Source organism: Pituophis catenifer, unplaced genomic scaffold, assembly GCF_029215685.1.
Source record: "Pituophis catenifer annectens isolate HBS135680 unplaced genomic scaffold, rPitCat1.0.hap2 SCAF_2, whole genome shotgun sequence".
Lineage (NCBI taxonomy): Eukaryota > Metazoa > Chordata > Lepidosauria > Squamata > Colubridae > Pituophis > Pituophis catenifer.
The window spans coordinates 149278115-149302643 of NW_027256882.1; the positions used below are offsets into that span (position 1 = coordinate 149278115).

At 37.3% G+C, this 24529-nt stretch overlaps 1 protein-coding gene across 1 annotated transcript in view; it reads left to right on the forward strand.

Annotated features, from left to right (window-relative positions):
• The window catches only part of SPATS2 (spermatogenesis associated serine rich 2), a 59561-nt gene that overhangs the window by 2176 nt on the left and 32856 nt on the right, over window positions 1-24529 (forward strand). The window contains exon 2 of the mRNA XM_070937762.1: window positions 7423-7712. Within this exon, the coding sequence (XP_070793863.1) occupies window positions 7688-7712 (25 nt within the window). The 5' untranslated portion in view covers window positions 7423-7687. The remainder of the gene's footprint in view (window positions 1-7422; window positions 7713-24529) is intronic.

Sequence of the window (24529 nt, forward strand, 5' to 3'; positions counted from 1 at the left end):
TTCAAATTAAATTTATTTACTTTGATTATAGATTTGTTGCATCTGCAGTGTAGAATATTAATGAACATCATTAACATTAGTCTCCACTTAATGTATCTCAAATAATGTTCAATGGTTAAATAAAACAGAGCTTAAAATCATAATTTATTCTTTATCACTTCTATTAGGCTGTTTATTTGGCATAGGAAGTCTATCTCCTTGATTGTCAGTGATAAAAATAATTTCTTAATTTTCTGTAGTGACTAAAGCAGACAGACAAACAAGAACTATACATTGCAACTAATAATAACAGGACTTTTATGTTCAGAAAATTCTTTGGCAACTGAGGATCATATGTTATCAGTACTGTACTTAATTTCAAAACTGCATTCAAAACTTTTTAAATATTTTCTACATTGCTGAATTATTTGCTCCAAAATTTTGAATTTATATGCAATGTTTCTATACTGTAGATCTTTCTAGAGCTGTGGAACTCTTTTGGAAAAGGGACTTCTTTCAAGCCAATTTGGTTTAGTGGTTGAGGCACCAAACTAGAAAGTCAGAGACAGTAAGTTCTAGTCCTGCCTTAGCCAAGAAAGCCAGCTGGATGTCCTTGGGCCAGTTACTATCTCAGCCCAACTCATTTCACAGGGTTATTGTTGTGAGGAAAATAGGAGGAGGAAAGTGTGTTGGATATGTTCACTTCCTTAGAGTTATCTCTAAAAATAATGAAAGTGGGATACAAATAAATACAATAAATAAAAATAAAATTTAAAAATATATTTCTGAATTGTTGATATAGTGGCTATATCTTTTTCCAGGCTTATGTGGTTGCATTGGAAGCTGTTTATGATCTTCTCTGCATATGTATCCATCCATACACAGTGATTTCATTTCATGTTCCCACTTGTTCTAGAACATCTCTTTTGAAGGACTTGCCCAATTCTGTAACCATGTGCAAATCTTCATATACTGTTTATCACATTTTGGGATCTGAAGCTGTTCTAACTATTGTCTTCATTTTTGTTATGAAGTTTGATTTTTTTTTTTACAATTTAGAAACTCCTTTTCCAAATTTTGTGCACTTTATTTCACAACTATCACATCCACAGGCTGTATTTATAAAGTATACTATTTATATTTTATAAACTATATTATAGGTCTTCAAGACCGCCTTCTGCTGCATAGCTCCCAGCAACCGGTAAGATCCCACAGAGTTAGTCTCCTCCTGGTCCCGTCAGCTAAACAATGCTGGCTGGCGGACCCGTGGGGGAGGGCCTTCTCTGTGGCTGCCCCAGCTCTCTGGAACCAGTTACCTCTTGAGGTCCGGACTATCCCCATCCTATTGGCCTTCCGAAAAGTGGTGAAGACCTGGCTTTTCCGGCAGGCCTGGGTCCGTTGATCTCGCTCTTGTGATCTGGCGAGATCCAGCCATGAATGGCTTGAATGAGTTTTTAATGTTTTTAATTTTTTAATGTTTTTTTATAATTATTTTTTAAAAGGTATTGTGAGCCGCCCTGAGTCTTCGGAGAGGGGTGGCATATAAATTTAATTAATTAAATTAAATTACTAGATATTACGGTCTGAAAATAAACATGTGGTTTTGATTTTTGGAATTCATTTTATTAAGCTACAATCTTGTGGAATTCTCTGGGAATAAGTAACATTGGGTTCAATGTGACTGACTTTTGAATTGGATTGCTCTTCAAGAGAAGATGGTCCTAATCACAGATGGGTTTAACAGATTGATATAGCACTGGGAAGGAGGTAGGCTTGCTGCCTACAATTGCAGTTTCAGAAGTACTTCTGCTTTTTGAGTGGCTTTGAAACTGAGGTGCAGCATTCAAATAATTGTGTGCTGTCTGTTTATTCCTGAGCTCATTTGGTGACTAAAGTGTGCAGTCACTTTATCTCTTTCAAGGAGAGATAAGGAAAAAAGGAGTTTTTAAAAAATGCAAGTTAACCCACCAAAAGCCTTGCTTACTCTTCCTGCTGCCATTATGTACACGATAAACACATGTTTAGAAATGCTGTTTCATCAACATGGGTAGAAATGTTGTTTCTTCAATAGGGTAGATAAATGGATGCTTAATATTTTTATGAAACCAATCATTTTTGACCAAGTTTTGTAACAAACAACTGCTTTTCTTGTTCTTAGAATTTCAACTAGATGTATACTGCTTTGAGTATTATGAGATGGGATTTTTTTGTCAAAGAAGTTACAAAACCAACAATGATTGTAAGGTGAAGTTGTACTTAAATCTGTTTCATAGGACACTATCCAAAGCGATTTTCTTTTTCTGCTCTTTCATAGGCAGAAATTCAGATATAAATTCAAATGCATCATATCGTGCAGGGATGGGCAGTTCATTTTACCAAGGGGTGACATGAAAAACGGACTGTTCTGGAGGGATGAACCAATAGAACTGTGAAGGTCCATAGACATGCATGCATACACATGCATAAACTGGGAAAAAAAACAGTCACCTTCAAAATAAAAGCAATCCACTTGGACTAGTCAGGGATAGCCAAAGGTCCTGAAGTGACCTGGGGGCCATAAAATGCCCAATGACCAGGTCTGATTAGTGTGTACTTGTTCAATGTATTTTAATTGCCATGTGATAACATCCTGAAAGAACTGATGGCCAGACTGATTACAGAATAATTATCTGCACTTATGGTCCCTTACGATTCTCTTCTCCCAATCTGGGCTAGGTGTATTTTTTCCCCCAATATCTACCCATTTTCATAGATGATATACATCATAATTCTTGTTTTCTTATATCTATGTCTAATCCTCAGTTACAGTGCTTGTGAGTGCACCATTGGGAGATTGGAAGTTTGGGATAGATTGTCAGGAGAAAATCTATGTGGTCACTAGGAATCAAAAACGATTTGATGGCAAATAAATCAAAATCAATGTCCAGTATTTTGCACCAGAAGTCAAAAATTGACTCAAAGGCACATTTTTTAAAAAAGTCTTAGTATATTTTTGTTTTTCCACAGTTTGCTGTGTTCTTGATCTTAGTAGCCTCCGGTTGGACAAGAGTCTGTCCCTTTCTAGCTTGTGAAACTTCATAAAGTATTAATGTTGTGTAAATATTAATGTAGCTGAGGGCTGGCTACAGATATTATAAAGCCAGTAGTTTTTTCTAAGTACCCAAGTCTAACTCAGTTTATAAGAAACTGTTTGTTACAGTTCTGAGAATTTAAAAGTATTGTGACATGCAGCCCATAAACGTGGTTAGTTTTCTATTAGTATGCTTGGCTTCTGGCTGAACAGATTATTGCCTTTTAGAAAAATAGTTGTATAAAACAGCCCTTGCTTTTATGTAATGCTTCTAGAGTTGCTAGTTGATTTTGGGACAGTTATTGATGAGCAAGGATCAACATGCTTATTCTCACAGCAATTATTTTGTCTTGGGGGAAACAACCATAACAACAGTTCTTTGTATAACTGGAATAACTGATCTGGCCACTATTTTTAAAAGCATAATTCTGTGTAAAAAACTGGAAGCTAATCATTTTGGGCTACAGTCCAAAGTTGCCATTTGGTATATAGACAAATACTAAAGATTTGTGCAGTGGTACACCAGAGATAGATTTGACAGTATACTGTTTAGTTTTTAAAACATTTGATGGATATATAAAATGTACCAACTATATACCTGATTCTGTTACATTCCTATATAATTGATTTCCTTGACTTAACAATAGCAATAGCACTTAGATTTATATGCCACTTCAGAATGCTTTACAGAGTCAGCACATTGCCCCTAACAATCTGGGTCCTCATTTTACCAACCTTGGAAGGATGGAAGGCTGAGTCAACCTTGAGCCTGGTGAGACTTGAACTGCCGAACTGCTAGCAGAATTAGCCTACAATGTTGCATTCTAACCACTGTGCCACCATGACTCTTACAATTTTATTTATTTCTAAAAATTTTTAAAGTGTCTGTCTCCCTTACAGAGGGTCTCTGGACTATGTGCAAATAAATATTAAAACCATAAAAACAGTATATAAAATTTAAAAGGCAATCTGTGTTAAAAATTAAAAGGCAGGGGAAAGGGCTTTCAGGGCGCTAACCAGCTACATGTCCCTCTGTTCGCCCCAAGTAAGCTTGCAGAGTCATGATTTCACACCTATGCAGAATGGGGCCTGCCTCACTTCTGGTGGAAGAGCGGCCCTGGTGCAGTGGTTGGAATACAGTACTGCAAGCTACTTCTGCTGATCACCAGCTGCCAGCAGTTTGGCAGATCGAATCTCACCAGGCTCAAGGTTGACTCAGACTTCCGAGGTCGGTAAAATGAGGACCTTGTTTGTTGGGGGCAATATGCTGACTCTCTAAAATGCTTAGAGAGGGCTATAAAGCATTGTGAAGTAGTATATAAGTCTAAATGCTATTGCTATTCTACAGGGCATGGGCAATGGCAGAGAAGGGTCTCTTCCTGGACCCTGCCAATTAGAATTCTTTTAATGGATAGCATCCAAACATTCCTTCCCTGCCTGACCAGTGGGGTGAGCTGATGTAACAAGATTTTTATTTATTTAATTTTTTTATTTTATTTATTTTTATATGCCGCCCTTCTCCGGAGACTCAGGGCGACTTACAATACGTTAAGCAATAGCCTTCATACTTTTGTATATTTTATACAAAGTCAGTTTATTGCCCCCACAAACCAGGTCCTCATTTTACCCACCTTAGAAAGGATGGAAGGCTGAGTCGACCTTGAGCCTGGTGAGAATTGAACTGGCAGTAATTGCAGGCAGCTGGATGTTAAATACTGCCTTAGTAGGAGGCATTAGCCTCCTACGCCACTCAGGCTCATAGAACTGTTTATAGAACTGTCTTCAGATGAAGACAGTTCTATAGATAACCTGGCCCCATGCCATTTAGGGCTCAAAAGTCAAAACCAACACCTTGAATTGGATCTGGAAGCAAACCAGCTCAGCAGAGGTGTTACATGTACCGTTCTTTGGGCACTCAAAATTGCCCATACAACCACATTCTGTACCAGCCGAAGCTTCCAGGTAACTTTTCAAGGGTAGCTTTGAAAAGCGCATGTAGAATGCATTGCAATAGTCCAAACGGTAGATGACCCGGTCATGAGTGACTGATTCATTCAGATGGTGCCTGCGACTTTCATTATTCTCTAATCAGAGAAAATATTTCATATAGAATAACCCATTCAGGGAACAAAATGGAATAGCTTAGTTCAGTGTTTCCCAAACTTGGCTATTTTAAGATGCATGGACTTCAATTCCCAGAATTCCCCAACCAGTATGTCTGGTTGAGGAATTCTGGGAGTTGAAGTCCATACATCTTCAAAGGGTCAAGTTTGGGAAACACTGGCTTAGTTAAATAATGTATGTTCCTGAAGTATTCTTTTTGAAGGAAAAAAATTGAATGGGTTACAAGATGGGTGGATATGGCAGTGTTTAAGCGCTTGAAATTTTTAGGGTTGTGTAGTTCTTTCGGCCAATTTTTTCTTTCCCTGAACTATTTTTGTATGTGGGAAGCAAAAGAAAGACATTGAAATAAACACTTTTCTTAATAGCCAGTATATAATCTTTAATTGCAGTATTGTTAACATTGTTCTCTTATTTGCATTCTTTGTGCAGCTGTGATCTTCATTTATTTTTTCCTAGACTCTGAGGGGGTCTTGTGCATGATATGGTAATATGATGATATTACTGATGGTATGCAATTAGATGTGATTGTTTTTTCATTATTTGGAGTGATTTTCCCCCTTTTCTAGGTGTGTTAACATTGTCAAAAGTACTTTAGTGTGTATCTGTTTTTAAATAAAAAAAAACAGGACAGTGTATAGCTGTTTTCTTAAGTTGCACCGTTTGGGGGACAATATGTAACTTGAAGGTTGCAGTTCTTGAGGCCTGCTTAAAATGTGTAATAAACTCTGAATTCTAAAAGAAATGAAATTACCTTCTTCTGGGAATATTGATTGTCAAGTAGAGAACAGGAAGATATATCTTGAACAAAAAACTGAACTTTTAGCATTTTGAAATAGTATTTTTAGTTTCCTTACTGATGTTGGAGTGTATAGCTAACAGAGGTTTTAGAATTATAAGTACCGTATTTTTCGGAGTATAAGACTCACCTAAGTTTTTGGGAAAGAAAATAAGAAAAAAGCTGATTGGTGGGTGGATCAGCCTCCCAGAATACCCCCAATCAGCTGCTCCCAGAGGTGAATTTTAGCAACAGGTTCCTTGGTTGTGAGCTCTGTGCCTTGCTTTTTTTTCAGCCTCTGAAACAGAGCTTCAGAAAAAAAGCCTCTGAAACTTCATTTCTGAGGCCTTTTTTCTGAAGCTTCTTTCAGAGGCTTTTTTCAGCCTCTGAAATCTCCGTTTGAGAGGCTGGGCGGGGCTACATTTGGAGTATAAGATGCACACAGATTTTCACCCTCTTTTTATGGGGAAAAAGGTGGGTCTTTTACTCTGAAAAATACGGTACTCACCAGACTAAATGAGTAATATGTGGGAGTTACAATGTTGTTGGCTCTGAGGACTATACAGACTTTTAGGAAATAGTTTCATGACTGTTTGCTTGCCTTATGTTTATTCTTGATTTTGAATATGAAGTAAATTATCTTTTTTTAAAAAGTGAAGGTAGAAATGCAAAGATTTTTCACATAAAATGCCCTAAGCATATTAAGAGATAAAACATCATTATTAGAATTAAGCAAAACTGCTATTATCTGTAATACAATATGCTAAAAACTTAGAACTAAAAAAATGAAAATTAATATCTGAGTGTTTAAAGTTTGAATATAGTAAAATACTATTCTTATGTGACTATTTCTGTTCTTCAATTTATATATTTTAAAAGTGGTTTTTATACTGAAATTTTAATGACATTTATGGAGACAAAGAAAAAAAAATATAAGGCTAGCAACTAACAATTTATAATTTAGTTTATTTTCTTTTATCCTAGTGGTAATATCAACTATTTTTGTGATTTTTTCCCCCTGTGGCATACGTGTAACTTTTTTTAAAAAAGAGAACTACAGTATCTTAGGAACTACAACATTTCATAAATTATTGTGTGCTGTATGCACTCATAAATATCACTTTTATACTCTCTTTGCAATGATTCTGCTCGTGAGTCAAACCTCCTCAGTGTTCTGAAAAAGTTTATATTGTGTAAGTGTAAAATACATTAACTTCAGTTTCAGAATACTAGCTGTTTAAATAGAGAGCAAAGTCTGCCAGATGTTACACTGGCCTTGATAAGTTTCCCCTGCTCTTTGTTTTGCATTTTAGTGAAGAAACATTGAGTTTGGTGAAAATCACCCCATTTTGTGGAATGCTCTTGCATACTGAATACAACTTATTTATCCCACATAATTCTCTACCCTAGATTTTCTTTGTTAAAATAAATAGAAGTGATAAATTAAATTCCCCCTATACATTTTCATTTTCAGAATCTGAAAAACAGCAACATGAACTGCTGTGTGGGTGCTTCCTGACAGAAGATTGGTGCTAAAAGAAAGAATCTACAGTCTTCAGCTAGCAGGATTTTGACAATTCTCCAGTTGCCTTGGGAGCTGGGGAGGTTGCTGTCTCTGAGCAGATATTTGCCATTTCCTGCCTGGATGCAAAGCAGTACTTGAATCACATCTGCTACTTTCATACTTGAGGAACCATATTCTTTGCTGTGTAATCAGACATTAAATAAGACAAGCTATTATGTCTAAGAAGCAAAACCAAAAAGGTAAGCTTTAATATAGAGGTAGTATAACTAAGAAAAAGGACTATATAATATGTTGTTATCGAATATGGGAATTTAGTCAGTGTTAAGACATTCATCAAAGTCAGGGAGTTTTCTCTAATTGTTCTCTTATGTGTCTGTAAAGAAGAGAAATTCTGTTCACATCTTCCTAAATAGATATAAGATTACTTTTCTAAAATATAATCCTTCATCCCAAATCAAAGAAGGAATGTCTTCAACATTTGAAAAACATGCGACTTTCTAGTGTTAGGAATTTAAACTAATGGCAGACATGAAAATTCTAGTTTTGCTTCAGAACCATCAATACTAACAACTGCAAGACCTGCTATGGCAGAGAGTTGACTATTCCCTGTGCCTCATTTGAGAAATTACACCTCTCTCTAAGCAGAATTCCATCGCCTGAGAAATCAGTATCATTTTAAGAACTACTACTTCGATTAGATTAATAGGTACCACTTTGGTGGGGAAGTAGCAGTGTTCCATGCACTTTTGGCATATAGCCACGCTGGCCACATGAACCCGGAAAATGTCTTCAGACAACGCTGGCTCCCTTAGTCAAGAAACGAAGATGAGCACTTGCTCCCTAGAGTCGGACACAACTAGACAGGAAGCCTTTACCCACCCACCCACCCCCTTTTTTTTTTTTTTTTATTTTAGGAACAATAAATCTTATCAGAAACTGACATCTATATCTGCTTGTTAATATTAATTACAGATTGTATGAGAAGTATGTCTGTCTGCAAAAACATTTTATTTTATTTTATTTTATTTTATTTTATTTTATTTTATTTTATGCAGGTTTTGCAAATGAAAATTGCTGGTGACTTTTCTTTCCTTGATAAGGCTAACATGTATTTTTCATTTCCCTGCCCTCTCTTGGATGCTACTGATAATATGTCAAGATTCAAGGTTCACTATGTATGTTTGAGTTAACATGACATTTGGACAGGTTTTAAAGATCAAAACTAGTACTTTGAATTAGATTCAAACAATGACTAAGAGTCTATTAAGGCTTTTTTGAATATGTGGAAGATGTGTTTGCAGCATTTTGAGTTTAAAGTGGATTGTTTCAACTTTCCTGAAAGTGCCTTGATCTGAATCATTGGCATTCTTATTGACCAGTCCTATTGAATAACTTCCAGCTAAAATGACTAGATTGAGATCAATTATAGATTCCAAAATTATAGCTGTTCCCGGGCTTCAGAAACATCCTAGGGCTGAGTATATGATTTGGTTGCTCCCACCTCTTCCCAAATTGGCATGAATTGGTTCCCCTCTAAAGTTTTTTGCAGCCATCTTTCCAAGAGGCTGCAGTGGAATAGATTACAACTGGCTTCATGTCCAAAAATGTGCCCCCCCCTTTTTTTTCTTGCACATTAGTAAGGACATTTTTCTTTCAATGGTAGACATAGCTGACTGATTTTCAAATGCACAAGAGGTCTTTCTGCATACTAGGTTTATCTTGCAAAATCTTACAGTAAGATACTGATGTATCTTACAGAACTGTAGCTCATTTGAAGTATAGATCTGAAGTTGTATTCAGGTCCCTGAATTCCAATGGCTAGGAACAAATTGCTACGTTGGCTGTGTGCACTACTTCCAGCTGTAAATTGTTACACTATTCATCCTGTGGAAAAAAGATTTTTGGCTCTTCTAGACCAGACATTTGGTTCAAATTACTATTTCCAGTGTCCTTAAAGCTGAATTAGGGTTGAGTTAATAATCTGTGCTATAATGTTTAAAAACAGAACATATGAATTTATATTTTAATAATGTGTATTCTTAAGCTATCAGTGTATTAGCTCTGATTTGTATTGTTTAATTGCTTTATTTACTATTTATTTCTAATTGATTTTTTTCCCACAGCACAAGTTGTATTGGGTTATAGGTGCAGAAATCCTAATTTTTATGAACCAGCAAAGATTTGGTCTTGTTTCTAATATATCTTTCAGGTAGAAACAGTCATCTTGTATACTGATGTAATTTCTAATGTTTCAATTCTGTATATTATTTGTGATGGGAAGCTGTAATAAGTCAGGTTTTCTTAGTGAAATTTTTCATATATACACTTAATGAATGTTAATAACAAGTACTAGACATTGGTTGTAACTGTATGTAACTGAGTACTCTCTTGTTCATACATGCTCATTTTATTCTCTTTTGGGAAAACCATTGTGCAAATTGCAGAAAAGAAGTAAGAAATAGTAAACAAATAATGAGGCAATGTTAATTGCTTATTTTTGTATATAGACCATGTTCATTTGTGATCCCACATATATACTTTTTGTATTTTATTTCTACAAATTCATTCTATTTGCCCTGTTTTTTTTACCACTAAATTATAACTTGGAATTGTTCATTCTGATTCCCCTGTCAAATACAATTAGTTTGGTTTTAAATACATATAAGTCCATACTCCACGTTGCATCATACAGTCTAACTGAAGGTTATTTAGGTTCTTGGCTAACAATTCAAAAATTATAAAGTTACACTTACGTTCCCAAGCAACCAACACACTTCTAGCATCATGCACTGTCTTTAAATCAACAAATATGCAATAAATGTTCCCTCTTCTCAGCGACCAAAGAACAAATATATAATGTGTAATACACACTACCCTGACAGGAATTCCAAATTTTGCTTGTGATCAGAATCAGAATTCTACCCACATCTTTCCAGTTATATTTGAAGTTAATCCATCTCTAGTTTTCACATTTACTCTTTTTTTGACATTACACTATTTTTCTTTTAATTAGAAGAACAACAGTGGCATTTTTCCAATCATTGGGCACAGACTTATTCTCACACATGTTAAATAAATTACACAACACTCTATGAAAAAACTAAATCTGTACGTTTACATTTTTCCAGGCATGCAGCCTACATCTGCAACCTTACCATTTTTTAATAATTTCACAGTATTTATCCCTTTTCATATTTTTTCTTAGATGTTAACATTTTTAACCTACATTTACTGCTTTCAAAACTGCTCTGTATTTTCTCTGCTTCTTTTAAATATCTCTCTCTTATTCTCTGATGATAGAATAAGATTATTTGCAGTTTTTTTTTCTGTATATACATTTGTAATGGCAGGGCTGAGTCTAAACATTGGAACTCTTTCCTCTCAAAAACCCTCTGGATTTACACAATCTGGCCCCTTCTTCCTGCTTTGTAATAACTGCTTAGTAGTTACTGCTTATCTTCTCAGAGGACAGAATAAGAGAATGTAGAAATTCCTTTTCAGATAGCCCCTTCCAAAACCGTTCCTGTTGGAGAAGAAAATACAGGGATGCTCAAATCACAGAAAGCATCTTAAAAGAAACTCCCATAGAACAATGTATGATTCAAAGTGAATCATAAGGATCTGCTTCTAATATAGAATCAGCTCTGATGTGAAGAAGTGGATAAAATAATGTACTAAGCATGTATAAAAAAACATAAATATCATAAACCACAAAGGATCAACTAGTAGGAAATAAACTAAAGAGTGTTGTCTTTAGTTAATTTTCCTCTATTCCTCTAGAGAATAGATTAGCCTTGGAACATATGTTATTCTTCAGTAATCCTGCTTCCTGCAAATTCTTAAATCTGAGGCTGGGGGAAGACAGTAAATCTCACTTGTTTCCAGCCTTTTGTCCAGCAACCTACGCTCAGTTTCTAAAAGAATATTTTTCCCCCTAATTTATAAAAAGGATTAGGTTTGGGGGAGGGGCATCTCCATATATGCCATACCCTGTATGTTTGTGCTTGTGACAAAGATGGGGCTGATTTGAATGTCTGAGCTGGCAGCTTTGACAGTAAAAGTGGGGACCGGGACTTGTCTACACATTGTTTACAACATTATACAACATCTTTCATTTTTATTTTTTGCAGCAATCATTCTCTTATAAACCTTTCTTTTCTTATCCATATACTCTGACCTCATCATGGCACCAAAACGCAGTAAGAAAGATGATAAAAATAATAGAGATAAAAATACAGTATAAAAATGACACAGCAGCAGTAATCAAAACAGTTGTTGAACAACTGTTGGATTGCCAGATGGTCTGCAGAAGAGCTTGCTTGGTTTGTAGCATCTCCTGAAAGGTAATCAGTAATATGCAATATGTCCAGTGGAAGGCTGTTCCAAATAACTGATACTGCCGCTGAAAAACAGCATTTCTGGGCCTCAACCATTAGATATCCATCTGACATTCAGAGTCTTTCATTGCCTTTGTATCCTTCGCTAATTCTCTCAATCTTACAGCACAAACAATGAGACCAATCATTCTTTTAGATTTATGTTAATCTCTTTGCCATATGTGTATCTTAATAAACTTGTACTTAAACTACATACAGTATTCAGAAAAGACATTTAGTATACACATACCGTAATCTAGATGATACCAATTTGTATTCTCTGACATCTGTACTAGCCCTGTTATAATTAAACATAGATGTTTACTTCCAGTCATGTATTCATCACCTCCACAAGATCAGACCAGTTTCATTCTGATCTATTAATGCTTCCACTTTTAGTTAATGTGTATCCATTTGTTCTGGCACAATACCTTTCTATTTTATGACATGTTTTAATGGTCTCTTAATTGTATTTTAATTTGTATTATTTTAGATTTTGAATGACTGTCTTGCTGTCTAGTTTACATGCAATTGTGTTTTATAGCTTATATGAAGTTTTTATTTAATTCTATATCTTTTTATTCAGATTGTATTTTAGTGTATTTCATGATAAAAAATAGCTTCAGCTATTGGGCACTTCAATTAATAAAAATAAAAATTATATAGATATGTAGATATAAAACTAAAATGAATAGAGCATGCCCAAAGCTTAAACTTCAGTGTGTTTTCTACTATTTTATTCTCTCATTCTATAAAATTTATATCCAGCCTTATTAAACATTTTCCAGAGACATATTTAACATTCTTTAAAATGTTAAGCCGCTTCTTAGTTAAAATAGGGTATTCTGCTTCATCCTGTTTCTCTTGCAAATTACCAGTATCTATCTTCATAATGTTCTTCTGTGATCTGTTTTAAAAAATACATGGGTTTACAATCTTCCCAAACACTTTCCGGTAATAATAGTAATTCAGGAGCTGCTAACCATTAGTGTCAGAATATGTTTTAATGTGTATATTGCCATCCTGCAATTTTATTCAGATGAATTCATCTTGCTGCATCACAAATGTTTTAAAAGATGAATTAATTATAAGCTAATGTAGGGTACATTTTTCCCACGAGTTCTAAAAAAAGGGATAGATTTACAATTTTGAAACTGATATAATCCCAGACTGTCAATTTCTCTTTGGAATATGGTTCAGATTAAGTATCCTTCTAAGTGGTAATCAAACATGTCTTGGCAGCTTTAATGCAAGAAAAGTGATTGATTTGGGACCAACCTGGAATCTACCAAGGACAGCAAAGTAGAAAATCCCTACCTTCATGATTAAGGTGAATTGGGTCTTTCACCAAGTTAGGGAATGATCCTTCCCTCCCTCTATTCCCTTCTGAAAATCCAATTAGCAAATGATTGGAATAACTTGGTAAATTGAGCAGAATCTTCTTGAACAGAAAGACGAATTCAGTCTTAATCAGTTTGGTTCCAATAACACCACATGGACTGCTGTGATCCAGACACAATTGAATATTGGACCTTGATCCTGTTGACTTTTAGAAGGACATTAAAAACCTGATTGTTTCCTCAAGAATTGGAGCCAGGAAGATGAGGGTCTCTATCTGGAAGACAATAATAATTGTGAATTCCTGATTTCTTATCAAAGGTTGATTATTTCAATTGAATCCTTTTATCTACTCTACTTTATATAGGTTTATTATAAGCTGATTGTACCCTGTTTCCCCTAAAATAAGACATCCCCTGATAATAAGCCCAATCGGGCTTTTGAGCGCATGTACTAAAATAAGCCCCCCCCTTGAAAATAAGCCCTCCCTGAAAATATTTAAACACATGTGCAACCGGTTCCTGCCATTTCCTCTGGTTTCCTCCACGCACCCCAAAATAATAAGACCTCCCCGAAAATAAGGCCAAGCACTTCTTTCGGAGTTCAAAAAAATATAAGACAGGGTCTTATTTTCGGGAAAGCACGGTAGCATCCAAGTTGAGCAGCCATATATATGTTATAAGTAGATAAAGCGTTGACCAAGATCACCCTGGGGGTCATTGCATGCATCAAATTATCTGTGTAATTCCAACTAAGCCTGGCACACCGGAAATTGTGAATGACTTCATTAGAACCACCTCTACGCTAAAGCCATCTAGTAATGTTTATTTGGGACTGCTGCACAATATTCCTTCAGAAAGCGCTGTTCATTTCTACATCCAGACAAAGCATCTTTCAGATGGATTATGTTGCAGAAAATAATTGCCAACCAAGATTAGAAGCCCTCCAGAAGTAAGATCCCATTCCCAGGGACAACCCTGGCATATCCCATATCAAAGACTGTGGCTTTGGTGTAGGCAAATCATACACTGGATTTATCTGTAAGTCAATTTTGACTTACAAAATTGACATTTTGTGAGCAGCAGATAAGGGATCCAGGCCATCACACACTGATGGGGCCCCTGATACTCTATTTATTCCACAATCAATAGTCTCCACTGCCCTGAAGACTTTTGTTTAAGGCTTTTAGTTTAGAAAAGTTGTAGACTAGTTTACAAACGCTAGCTGTCATCTTGCCATCCTCAGCTAATGGAATTCCTTGTTAAAATGCATCATTTTTTATAGGCTGAAACATCTTGTTACATTTTGTTTTCTCATTGTAAAAGAACCGAGACTAAATATTTAAAATAATTCAAGCCAAATGAGAGAGCCAGTTTGGTGCAGTAGTTAAGATGCTGGCCTAGAAACCAGGAAACTAGGTTTAGTTCTGTTTTAGGCATAAAACCCAGCTGGGTGACTTTGGGCCAGTCACACTCTTAGCCCAACCCACCTCACAGGGCTTTTGTTGTGGGGAAAATAAGAGTAGGCAGGAATATTAGGTATGTTCTCCAACTTTTTTATAATAAAGGAAAGGCAGGATAATTAAAAAAAAAAAGATTACAAGTTACATGAGCGGAACAGGAATTTGAAGTGCCTAATTTAGTCTTGTTCAACATATTATTTAAAATAGCTGAATGCAGTCTGACTTTATATATTAACTTTTTCTCTAGTTTTCTTTTAACATATAACTAAGTCACCTGGCACCTGGCACACACCACTTTTTGAGTTTTCAACAAGCAGATTGTTGAGATTGAGCAGATTGAGGCAAATAGAAAATTTTTTAAAGAAAGTAGCCTGAAAATTTGTATCTTCTTTTATTAGTAACTAAAATAGGGGTTCAGAGTTCATTATACAGTCTGAACACCCTACTAGAGTGTCCCAAGGGTGCTTTTCCAAAAGGCAAGTGGATTTTCTTTGGTCTTCTTTTTTTAAAAAAAAAAAAACTCATCCAAGAAGCTTCTTCAGTTCTAAACTGACTGGCGGGGAATGGAAGGATTTATATTTTTTGCAATCATCTGGTTGTTAGCACTCTGACACTGCAAAGAAAGTAAATTCTTCCATTCTCCACCACTCAATCAGAAGTGAAGAAGCTTCTTAGATGAGAAGCAAAATGTTTTCAAAGAAAAAAACCAAGAAAGTCCAGTTACCTTTTGGAAAAGCACCTTTGGGATAACCATGACATTGATGATTGAGAATTTCCATGAATAGGCAACCTACTTGAGTATTTTGAGTATATAGTAGTTTATTGAACAGACTCTAGAGTCCTGTATGAAAGAAAGAAACAATGTAAATATTGTAACAAGTTACAAAAGATGTGGATGAGGTTCCAGCAACAGAAAATTTTTGAGGATAGTTTTTTTTTTTGTTAAGTTTGATACTTTCATTGAGTAAGTAGTTCAGAACTCAAATTCTTTTCTTTGGCTATTTTACCAAAAGGAACACGTTATCATTCTCACAGCGAATGTGGCTATGGATATTGTATGTCTGCATTGGAACAATAAATTACAATTGTTTGTACATTTATTGATAGCAAACTGCCCTTAAAATTCCTGAAATTGTCAAGACCCAATTAAACATTATTTTATTTTATTATTCATATTTCTATGCCACCCACTCTCCGAGGACTCTGGGTGGCTTACACCAAAGACAGTATACTAAATAGCATATTGCCCCCAACAATCTGGGTCTTCATTTTACCCACCTCGGAAGGATGGAAGGCTGAGTCAACCTTGAGCTGGTGAGAATGAACATTGTCCTACTTGAACGTCCCTTTTATGTTCGCTACTCCGGCAATCCTACTCTTGGGTTCCTTCACTGTGATTGGTTTCACTGAGTGCCAATAATTTTGCTCTGCAGCTCCGCTTTCGCCCCCTTGTCTCTATCCTGTCAGTCTTTTCACGAAGAAACCAACAGCTGAAGACCAAGGCAACCGCATGAAGAATGACTTGACTGGGACTTCCGGTTTGCGAGCTTCGGCGACGGCGGTGATTTTTTAAAGACCGCCAGCCCCGCCGCCTGTAGAGCCGCCCTGCGAACGAGGAGCGGCTCGAAAACTCCGAAATCTTGAAGATTGCAGGAGCAGAGACAGCAGGGTACAGGTTGAGCCCCTGTAACCCCCCCAGGGAATTGCTTCTGGGGGTGAAAACAGGAGCGGCTCCCTTCCAACCTGCGGAGACTCCGGGCGGCGTGGGACGATTCTGCCTTCAGCAGAACAAGCCGATAGCAGCAAACTTTTAAAGTGAGAGGAACTAATTCTAACAAATAGCGGAAATATCAACTTGAATCCAGAAACCTGAAAATTGCAAGTATTAGTGCTTTATTGACTTTTTAAATCAAAGAGAAAGTGAGCGAGTGAAAGTGATTTGAAAAAATATGGCGTCCAGCATTTGAGTTAACGAGCTAGTGAAAGTGGATTTGTGAAGCCTCCCTGCTTTGCTACAAAGTTGAAAAGTTGCTACAAAGTTGTTCTACCTAAAGAAAAAAAATTTTTTTGCTAAAATTTGACTTTGCTTTACTTCAGTTTTACTTGATTAAATCTGGGGGACTTTTTTAGAAGTTTCTGTGGAAGAGGGAAAGGAAAAAGAACTTCCCTCTTCAGAAAAACTAGCTTACGTGGCACGATGGCTTCAAAGAAGCAGGAAGGGAAGGCATTAGGGGGGGGATCCCCCACACACAAACATCAAACGCAACTTCCCCCTGCTCAACAGCTACAAACTCAGAAAAAAGAACTTGATGTGGGAGATTTAAAAGAATTTATTTCTAAAACTTTGGATGACAAATTTCAAGAATCTCAACAGGAAATAGATTATAAACTTCAAAAATCACATGGGGAATTTTTGCAGGAAATTAATGAAGTTAAAGACATGGTGAAACAGAATCAAAATATGGTGACCAAAAAAATATCAGAAGTGGCGTCTGGCCTGGCAAATTTTATTGGGAAAGTTGATTTTAAAGTTGAAGAATTCAAATCAGAAGTTAATGTTAGGATGAAAGATAATGACTATAAAATTGATGAAGTAGACAATAAAATCCAGAGAATTGAAGATGAGATTGTCATGATACAATTTCGGGCGATGGAATTTGCCATACGGCTTCGGGGAATTCGAGAGGAGGAGAGACAGGACTTGAGACAAGTTTGCTCTGAAGCCCTGGCTAAGATTTTACAAGTTAATCCTGATTTGGTATTTCATAAAATAGATAAAATTTACAGAGTGAACTCTTGGGTGGCCAGACAAAGACAATTGCCTAGAGATGTGGTCATATACTTTACTGAGAGAGAAATTAGAAATGAAATCCTCCAAAAATCTTTTCACACCTCTGTACAAGTGGGGGGCTCACGACTTGTAATTTTTAAAGAATTACCTCCTAAAATGCTGAAAGCTAGAAAAGAATTTGGTTTTCTTGTTAAGGAATTGAAAGATTTACAGATACCCTTCCGGTGGGATGCACCAGCTGGGATAATTTTTAGATATAAGGGAGAAGGATATCGGTTGAATACCGTGGAGAAGGCACAACATTTTTATAGTACTATTTTTAAGGAAAGAACACCATCTCCACGTACATCTACAGTTTTGGAGATTAAGGAGAGTGAAGAGAGGCAATTGGAAGAACAGTCTAAGCAGGAATTAGAAGTGCAAGGTGCAGAAGGAGGTTTTCTGAGTGAGCCCTTGTTGGATTCTTCTCCAATTTTGGATTTGATTCAGTTGACTGAAGTTAAAGATCAACGTATAACTAGAGCTCAATCCAAGTTACTTAAACAAAAGCAACAACAACAACAGGAAAGACAAGACAAGAAGGCAGCTAAGAGTACCCCACAAGAGAGTGGAGCTATGGGAGGAGCAAGATCGAAGCTCTTGGATGAACTTCAAATATTTTGCTCTGCGCTCCAGAAACAGGCTGATGACCCTTAAGTGTCTATCTTGGAATGTTAATGGGTTGAATTCAGCACAGAAAAGGAAGAAATTATTTACATATTTGAAACAATTTAATAATGATATAATATGTTTACAAGAAACGCATATTACAACTCAAGATCAAAAATATTTGATAAATTCAAAATTAGGAGCACATTATATATCTTCAACTTCGCAGAAAAAGAATGGTGTGGTTATTTATGTAAATAAAAAATTAACAGCAAAAGTTATAGAAGTAGATCAAGATGGTAGGTTTGTAGCAATTGAATTGCTCACAGCAAATGGTCAAATTCTTTTGATTGGAATTTATGCTCCCAACCAACAACAGGATTATTTTTACAAGATGTTACATACTAAAATATTGCAATGGGACTATAGATCTATTTTACTTATGGGAGATTGGAATGGAGTAATTGATTCTAAATTAGACAAAAAGAGCTTGGCAAAGTCTAGAATTAGACTACCGCAGACCTTTTTTGATATGAAAGAAGATATGGAACTAAAAGATGTTTGGAGAATACATAATCCAAATGAATTGGATTACACTTTCTTTTCCGATAGACATAGATCCTTTTCTAGGATTGATTTTATCCTGTTGTCAAATGATCTACTTGTTAAGACAAAAAGAACAAAGATTTTTCCAAGAACTTTGACTGACCATAGCCCTGTATGGATAGAAATCGAGATGGATAAGGTTGAGAGACGTTCTTGGAGATTAAATGAGAACTTGTTTAGATATGAAAAAAATACAATAGAACTTAAAAAGCATTTGAAAGAATTTTTTGAAATAAATTTGAATAAAGGTACTCCAATTGAAATTGTTTGGGACGCAAGTAAAGCTTATATGAGAGGGGTACTTATCTACATGAATTCTAAACATAGACTGTTCCGACAAAAGAAAAGATCTGAGTTGGAAATGGAAATAAAGAATAAAGAACAGTTACTTATTAAAAACCCAACAGATGAAAGAATACGAAGCGCTATAAAACTTTTGAAAGACCAATTTCAAATGCTTATGGCGGAACAAGTTGCAACAAGTTTACAATACGCGAAGCATAATACATTTTGCAACGCTAACAAACCGGGCAGATGGTTGGCTTACACACTGAGGAAAAAACAAAGTATACGGACTATTGATAGTATTGACATTGGAGGGAAAGAAATTTTTCAACAAAAATTAATTAAAGAAGCTTTTGTGGATTATTATACTAAATTATATGCCAAAGAAGAGGTGCAGAATGGACTTATAGAAAAATATTTAAAGGATAAGAGCGTTACAAAAATTACTGATCAACAAAAGGAAAGAATGAATTATCCTATAACAGAGGAGGAGATAATAGCAGCAATTAAGCAGCTAAAAACAGCCAAAGCTCCTGGCACGGATGGTTTGACTGCAGTGTATTACAAAACTTTACAAGCTGAAATGGTGGGACAACTTAGAGATTTATTTTGCAATATTCAACAAGGGGGTAGAATACCCCCATCTTGGACAACTGCTTATATATCTTTGATACCAAAGGAACAAGTTGGTCCTAAAAAACCAGAGAACTACAGACCAATATCTCTTTTGAACACAGACTATAAAATTTATGCGAAGGTATTAGCCAACAGGTTGATGCCAGTAATCCAAAAAGTGATTCATGAGGACCAAGCGGGATTTATTGAGGGCAGATACATGAAGGACAATGTAAGGCAAGTAATAGACTTATTGGAATATCTTGATAAGAATAAACAGATTTCTGCAGTGCTGGTTTTTTTGGATGCGGAGAAGGCCTTTGATAGAGTGGATTGGAATTTTCTACTAAAGACTTTAAAAAAGATGGACTTTGGGGACCAATTTATACAGGCGATCTCAGCAATTTATCAAGAGCAAAAAGCACAGATTATTATTAATGGAAGTTTGACGACAGAGTTTAAAATTGAAAAAGGAACAAGACAGGGATGTCCGTTGTCCCCACTTTTATTTATTTTAACATTGGAAGTCTTGCTAAATACAATACGGGATTCAAAAATTCTGAAAGGCATAGTGATAAGGCAAGAGGATTATAGAATAAAGGCATTTGCAGATGATCTGGTTGTTACCCTATCACAACCAATGGAATCAACAATCCTGATGAACGACATTATACAAGACTATGGTAGAGTTTCAGGTTTTAGACTGAATTCAAAAAAGACTAAAATGATAGTTAAGAATATGACACAAGATCGTAAACATGAGCTTGAAAGGAGGGCAGGTTTTGAAATTGTACCTAAGGTAAAATATCTTGGAGTTCAGGTTGCAGAATCAAATATGAAATTGTTTCAAAATAATTATGAGGTGTTGTGGCGAGAGGTTCAGAAAGACATGGAGACTTGGAAAAAGCTGCAACTGTCTTTACTTGGAAGAATAGCAGCAGTTAAGATGAATATTTTGCCAAGATTTCTGTTTTTGTTTCAAATGATTCCGGTGCTTAAAAGTGATAAACAACTGAAAGTCTGGCAGTCTGGCGTGAATAAGTTTGTCTGGAACGAGAAAAAGCCGAGAGTGAAATTGAAAATTATGCAAGATGTTCCAGAAAGAGGAGGTCTTAAACTCCCAAACCTACAGTTATATTATGATGCAGCAGCTTTAACTTTAACAAGCGACTGGTTTGGAAATAAGAAGGCTGGAATAGTGAATGCAGAAAGTTTTGATCTTGAATTTGGATGGCATGCTTACTTATTTTATGATGATAAAGTTGATAAAGTATTTAAAAGTCATATACTCAGAGATTCTTTGATGAGAGTTTGGAAGAAACACCGACTCAAATGGGATTATAAAATACCGCTATGGCTGGATCTTGGTCATACCTTGTGGAATACAAATATAATGTCACTCGGGGGGTTTTTATACAAAGAGGTTCTTTTTACAGATGCGGGCAGATGGCAGCTGAAGACATTGCAGACACTGTTGGACGAAGGGATTAATTTAACCTGGTTACAATATAATCAATTACAATTGAGATGGAAAGAGGACCAAAAAACTGGTATTATACTGCATGAGGAAGAATTAGTTAGACATATAAGAGAGAAAGGTCCAATGCATATTAAAAGGCTTTATAATGTTTTGTTAGAAAGGGACTCAGAAACTGAATTAGTTAAAGATTGTATGATTAAGTGGGCACAAAATTTTGAAGAACCAGTGATGTTGGAAACATGGGAAAAAATTTGGGTTCAGAATGTTAAGTTCACACAGTCGCAGAATTTGAGGGAAAATTTTTATAAAATGTTTTATAGATGGCATTTGGATCCTAAAAAGTTGTCATGTATGTACCCTAATGTTCAGCCAAAATGTTGGAGATGCGAATGTTTGGATGCTACGTATTATCATGTATGGTGGACCTGTAGGAAAGTTAAGGCTTTTTGGATAAAAATTTGGTGGGTCATGCAGAATGTTTTGAAGAAAAAAATTCAATTTTCTCCACAATTGTTTTTATTGGGTATAGTTAAGGGTTTTACACGGGGTGAAATAAAACTAATATTGTACATGATAACAGCAGCAAGATTGTTGATAGGTAAATATTGGAAGAATGAAGCTTTGCCTACTATCGAGGAATGGACTTTGAAGATGGCTAGTTTTGCAGAGATGGCGAAGATTTCAGCGTATTTAAAAGACTGTTCACAAGAGACTTATGAATGGGAATGGAAAAGGTGGATAGAATATGTTCAAAACAAATACCAAACTAGAAAGTATCAAATAGCTTTTATTTGAAAATAATGTATTAGAAATATTTTAATGTAAAGAGACAAAGAGGAAAAATTATAGAGGGGGAGGGATGGGTTCAGGTTTATATATTAGTGTTATTAGTTATGAGTATGTAATAGGGAAGTCTGGGGGGGGGAGGGTTAGGGAGGGTTAGGGAGGATGGGAAGTTTGGGGAGGGAGGTGGGGGGGGTGAAAAAAAGGGGTGAAAATGTAATTGTAAAACTTTTGCAATAAAAAAAAAAAAAAAGAATGACTTGACTAATACCGAAGTCTGCAGAGGGAAAGAAAGGAAGACACACCCAACCCACGAGCAGAGGATGGATTACCAACGGGTGGGCCCGATTGCCGGAGCAGCGAGCATAAAAGGGACGTTCAGGTAGGACAACATCCATTTTCCTGACTCGCTGCTCCGGCAATCCTACTCCTGGGACATGCCCAAGATCAATCCTTCTGGGAGGGGCTTGGAGACATCCCCTGACCATGGGAGGAAATTACTGATTGCAAAACTCGTCTGCCGAATGAAGCATCAGCAGAGGCATAAACATCTAAACAATAATGTCTAACAAAGGAAGTTATTGACAACCAGGTGGCCGCCCTGCAAATGTCATCTATGGACGCCTGGGTAGCCCAGGCCGCAGATGTGGCCGCACTGCGGGTGGAATGTGGCAAAATACCACCCAGAGCAGGACTTCCCCGTAATTCATAGGCTTTGGAGATACAATCTTTAAGCCAGCGGCCTACTGTAGCAGAGGACACTTTTTGTCCCATTGAGGATGGAAGGAAGGACACGAACAACGCTTCCGTCTTTCTAAAGGAGGCAGTACATTTGATGTAACATCTCAGCGCCCTGCGGACTTCTAAGGTATGCCATCGGTTTTCTAAGGGATGACGGGGATCCAGGCAAAAATTTGTCAACACAATTTCTTGGGCACGATGGAATCTTGAATTAATCTTAGGCACGAAAGCAGGGTCGAGCCGAAGTACCACACAGTCTGGGTAGAAAATGCAAAGATCGTTTCTAATGGAGAGCGCCGCTATTTCGGAAACCCTGCGTACCGATGTCACCGCCAAGAGAAAGGCCATCTTCAAGGACAGGTATTATAATGTAGCTGTACCCAGTGGTTCAAAAGGGTCCGAAATGAGAGCTTGCAAGACAAGGGTAAGATCCCATGTAGGGTAACGGTGGATGACAGGTGGATGTAGGTTGACAGCACCATACAGAAAGGACCTAATTTTTCGGTTATGAGAGAGAGGATCTTGGCCATTCCCCTGCCCCCCCCCCCTGCCGGTAGCTAAAGCTGCCACTTGACGACGTAGCGTAGACGGTGACAGTCCTTTGGCCAGATCCGCGTGCAGAAATTGAAGAACGTCCGGGACGGTCGCTGACGGTGGGTTGGAGGCGCACCACTGAGCAAAGACTCTCTAGGATGCATTGTAGATGCGTACAGTTGAAGGCCGTCTGGCCGCTTGAATGATGGAGATGACTTCGCTAGAAAGGTTATCTTTACTCAAGATGATCCTTTCAAGCGCCAGACGGTCAACTGGAGCCACTCTGGCTCTGGATGCTGGACAACCCCTTGGGATAGAGAAATCAGCTCGCGAGGAATGCACCAAGGGGGTTCGAAAGATAGGTCCATCAGGTCGGCGAACCACGTCCTTCGCGGCCAATGAGGCGCCACCAGAAGAAGATCCGCCTGCTCCGCAATCACTTTCCAGATGACGTTTGGAATTATTGGAATTGGCGGGAATGCATAGGGGAGACCCTTCGGCCACAGGGCTCGAAGGGCGTCGCAGCCTTCCATACCCGGAGTCGGGAAGCAGGTGAAGTACCTGGGCAACTGCGTGTTGTGAGGCGTTGCGAAAAGCTTGACCAGTGGAAGCCCGAACCTGGTGCAGAGGAGTTGAAACAGATGGAGATGTAACTTCCATTCTGAATGATCCAAGCATGCACGGCTGAGGTAATCCGCTTGAAGGTTGGATAAGCCTGATATGTGCTCATTAGTGTCCTGGAGCGAGTGCCCCCTTGTCGGTTGACATGGGCCTTTGTGGCCACATTGTCCGTCAAAATGACAACATGTTTGTTGAGAACTTGGAGACGGAATTGAAGAAGCGCCAAGCAGACCACTCGTAACTCCAGCCAATTGAAACTGTGTTTCTTTTCCAGGGGAGACCAAGTGCCCTGTGCCAGGTGGGAATCCAGATGTGCACCCCACCCATAAAGGCTGGCATCCTTTATGGTAACACGGTCAGGTTCCAGGAAGACATTCCCGGCTTGAATTGCAGCTGAAAGCCACCAGTGAAGAGCCAGTCATACCCGAGGTGGCACAAACACCTTGGTCAGAGAATCTCCTCGACTGTGCTGCTGGAAAGGCAGGAGAAACCACTGTAATTGACGTGTGTGGCGGCGAGCCCACAGCACAATTGCAATGCAACAAAATTAGTTTCCCCAACAAAACGGGATAGAAGAAGGTTAGGAAGAGTCTTCTGTGTCAGCACTGGGAGCACAAGGTTCCGAATGCTGGTTTGACGATCCGGAGAGAGATACACCAGTCCCTTAGCGGAATCTATTATCGTGCCCAGGTGGAGGATATGCATCGTGGGAGAAAGATGGCTTTTGTCCAGATTGAGAGTAAAGCCGTGACTCTGTAGGGACCGAATCACCTTCA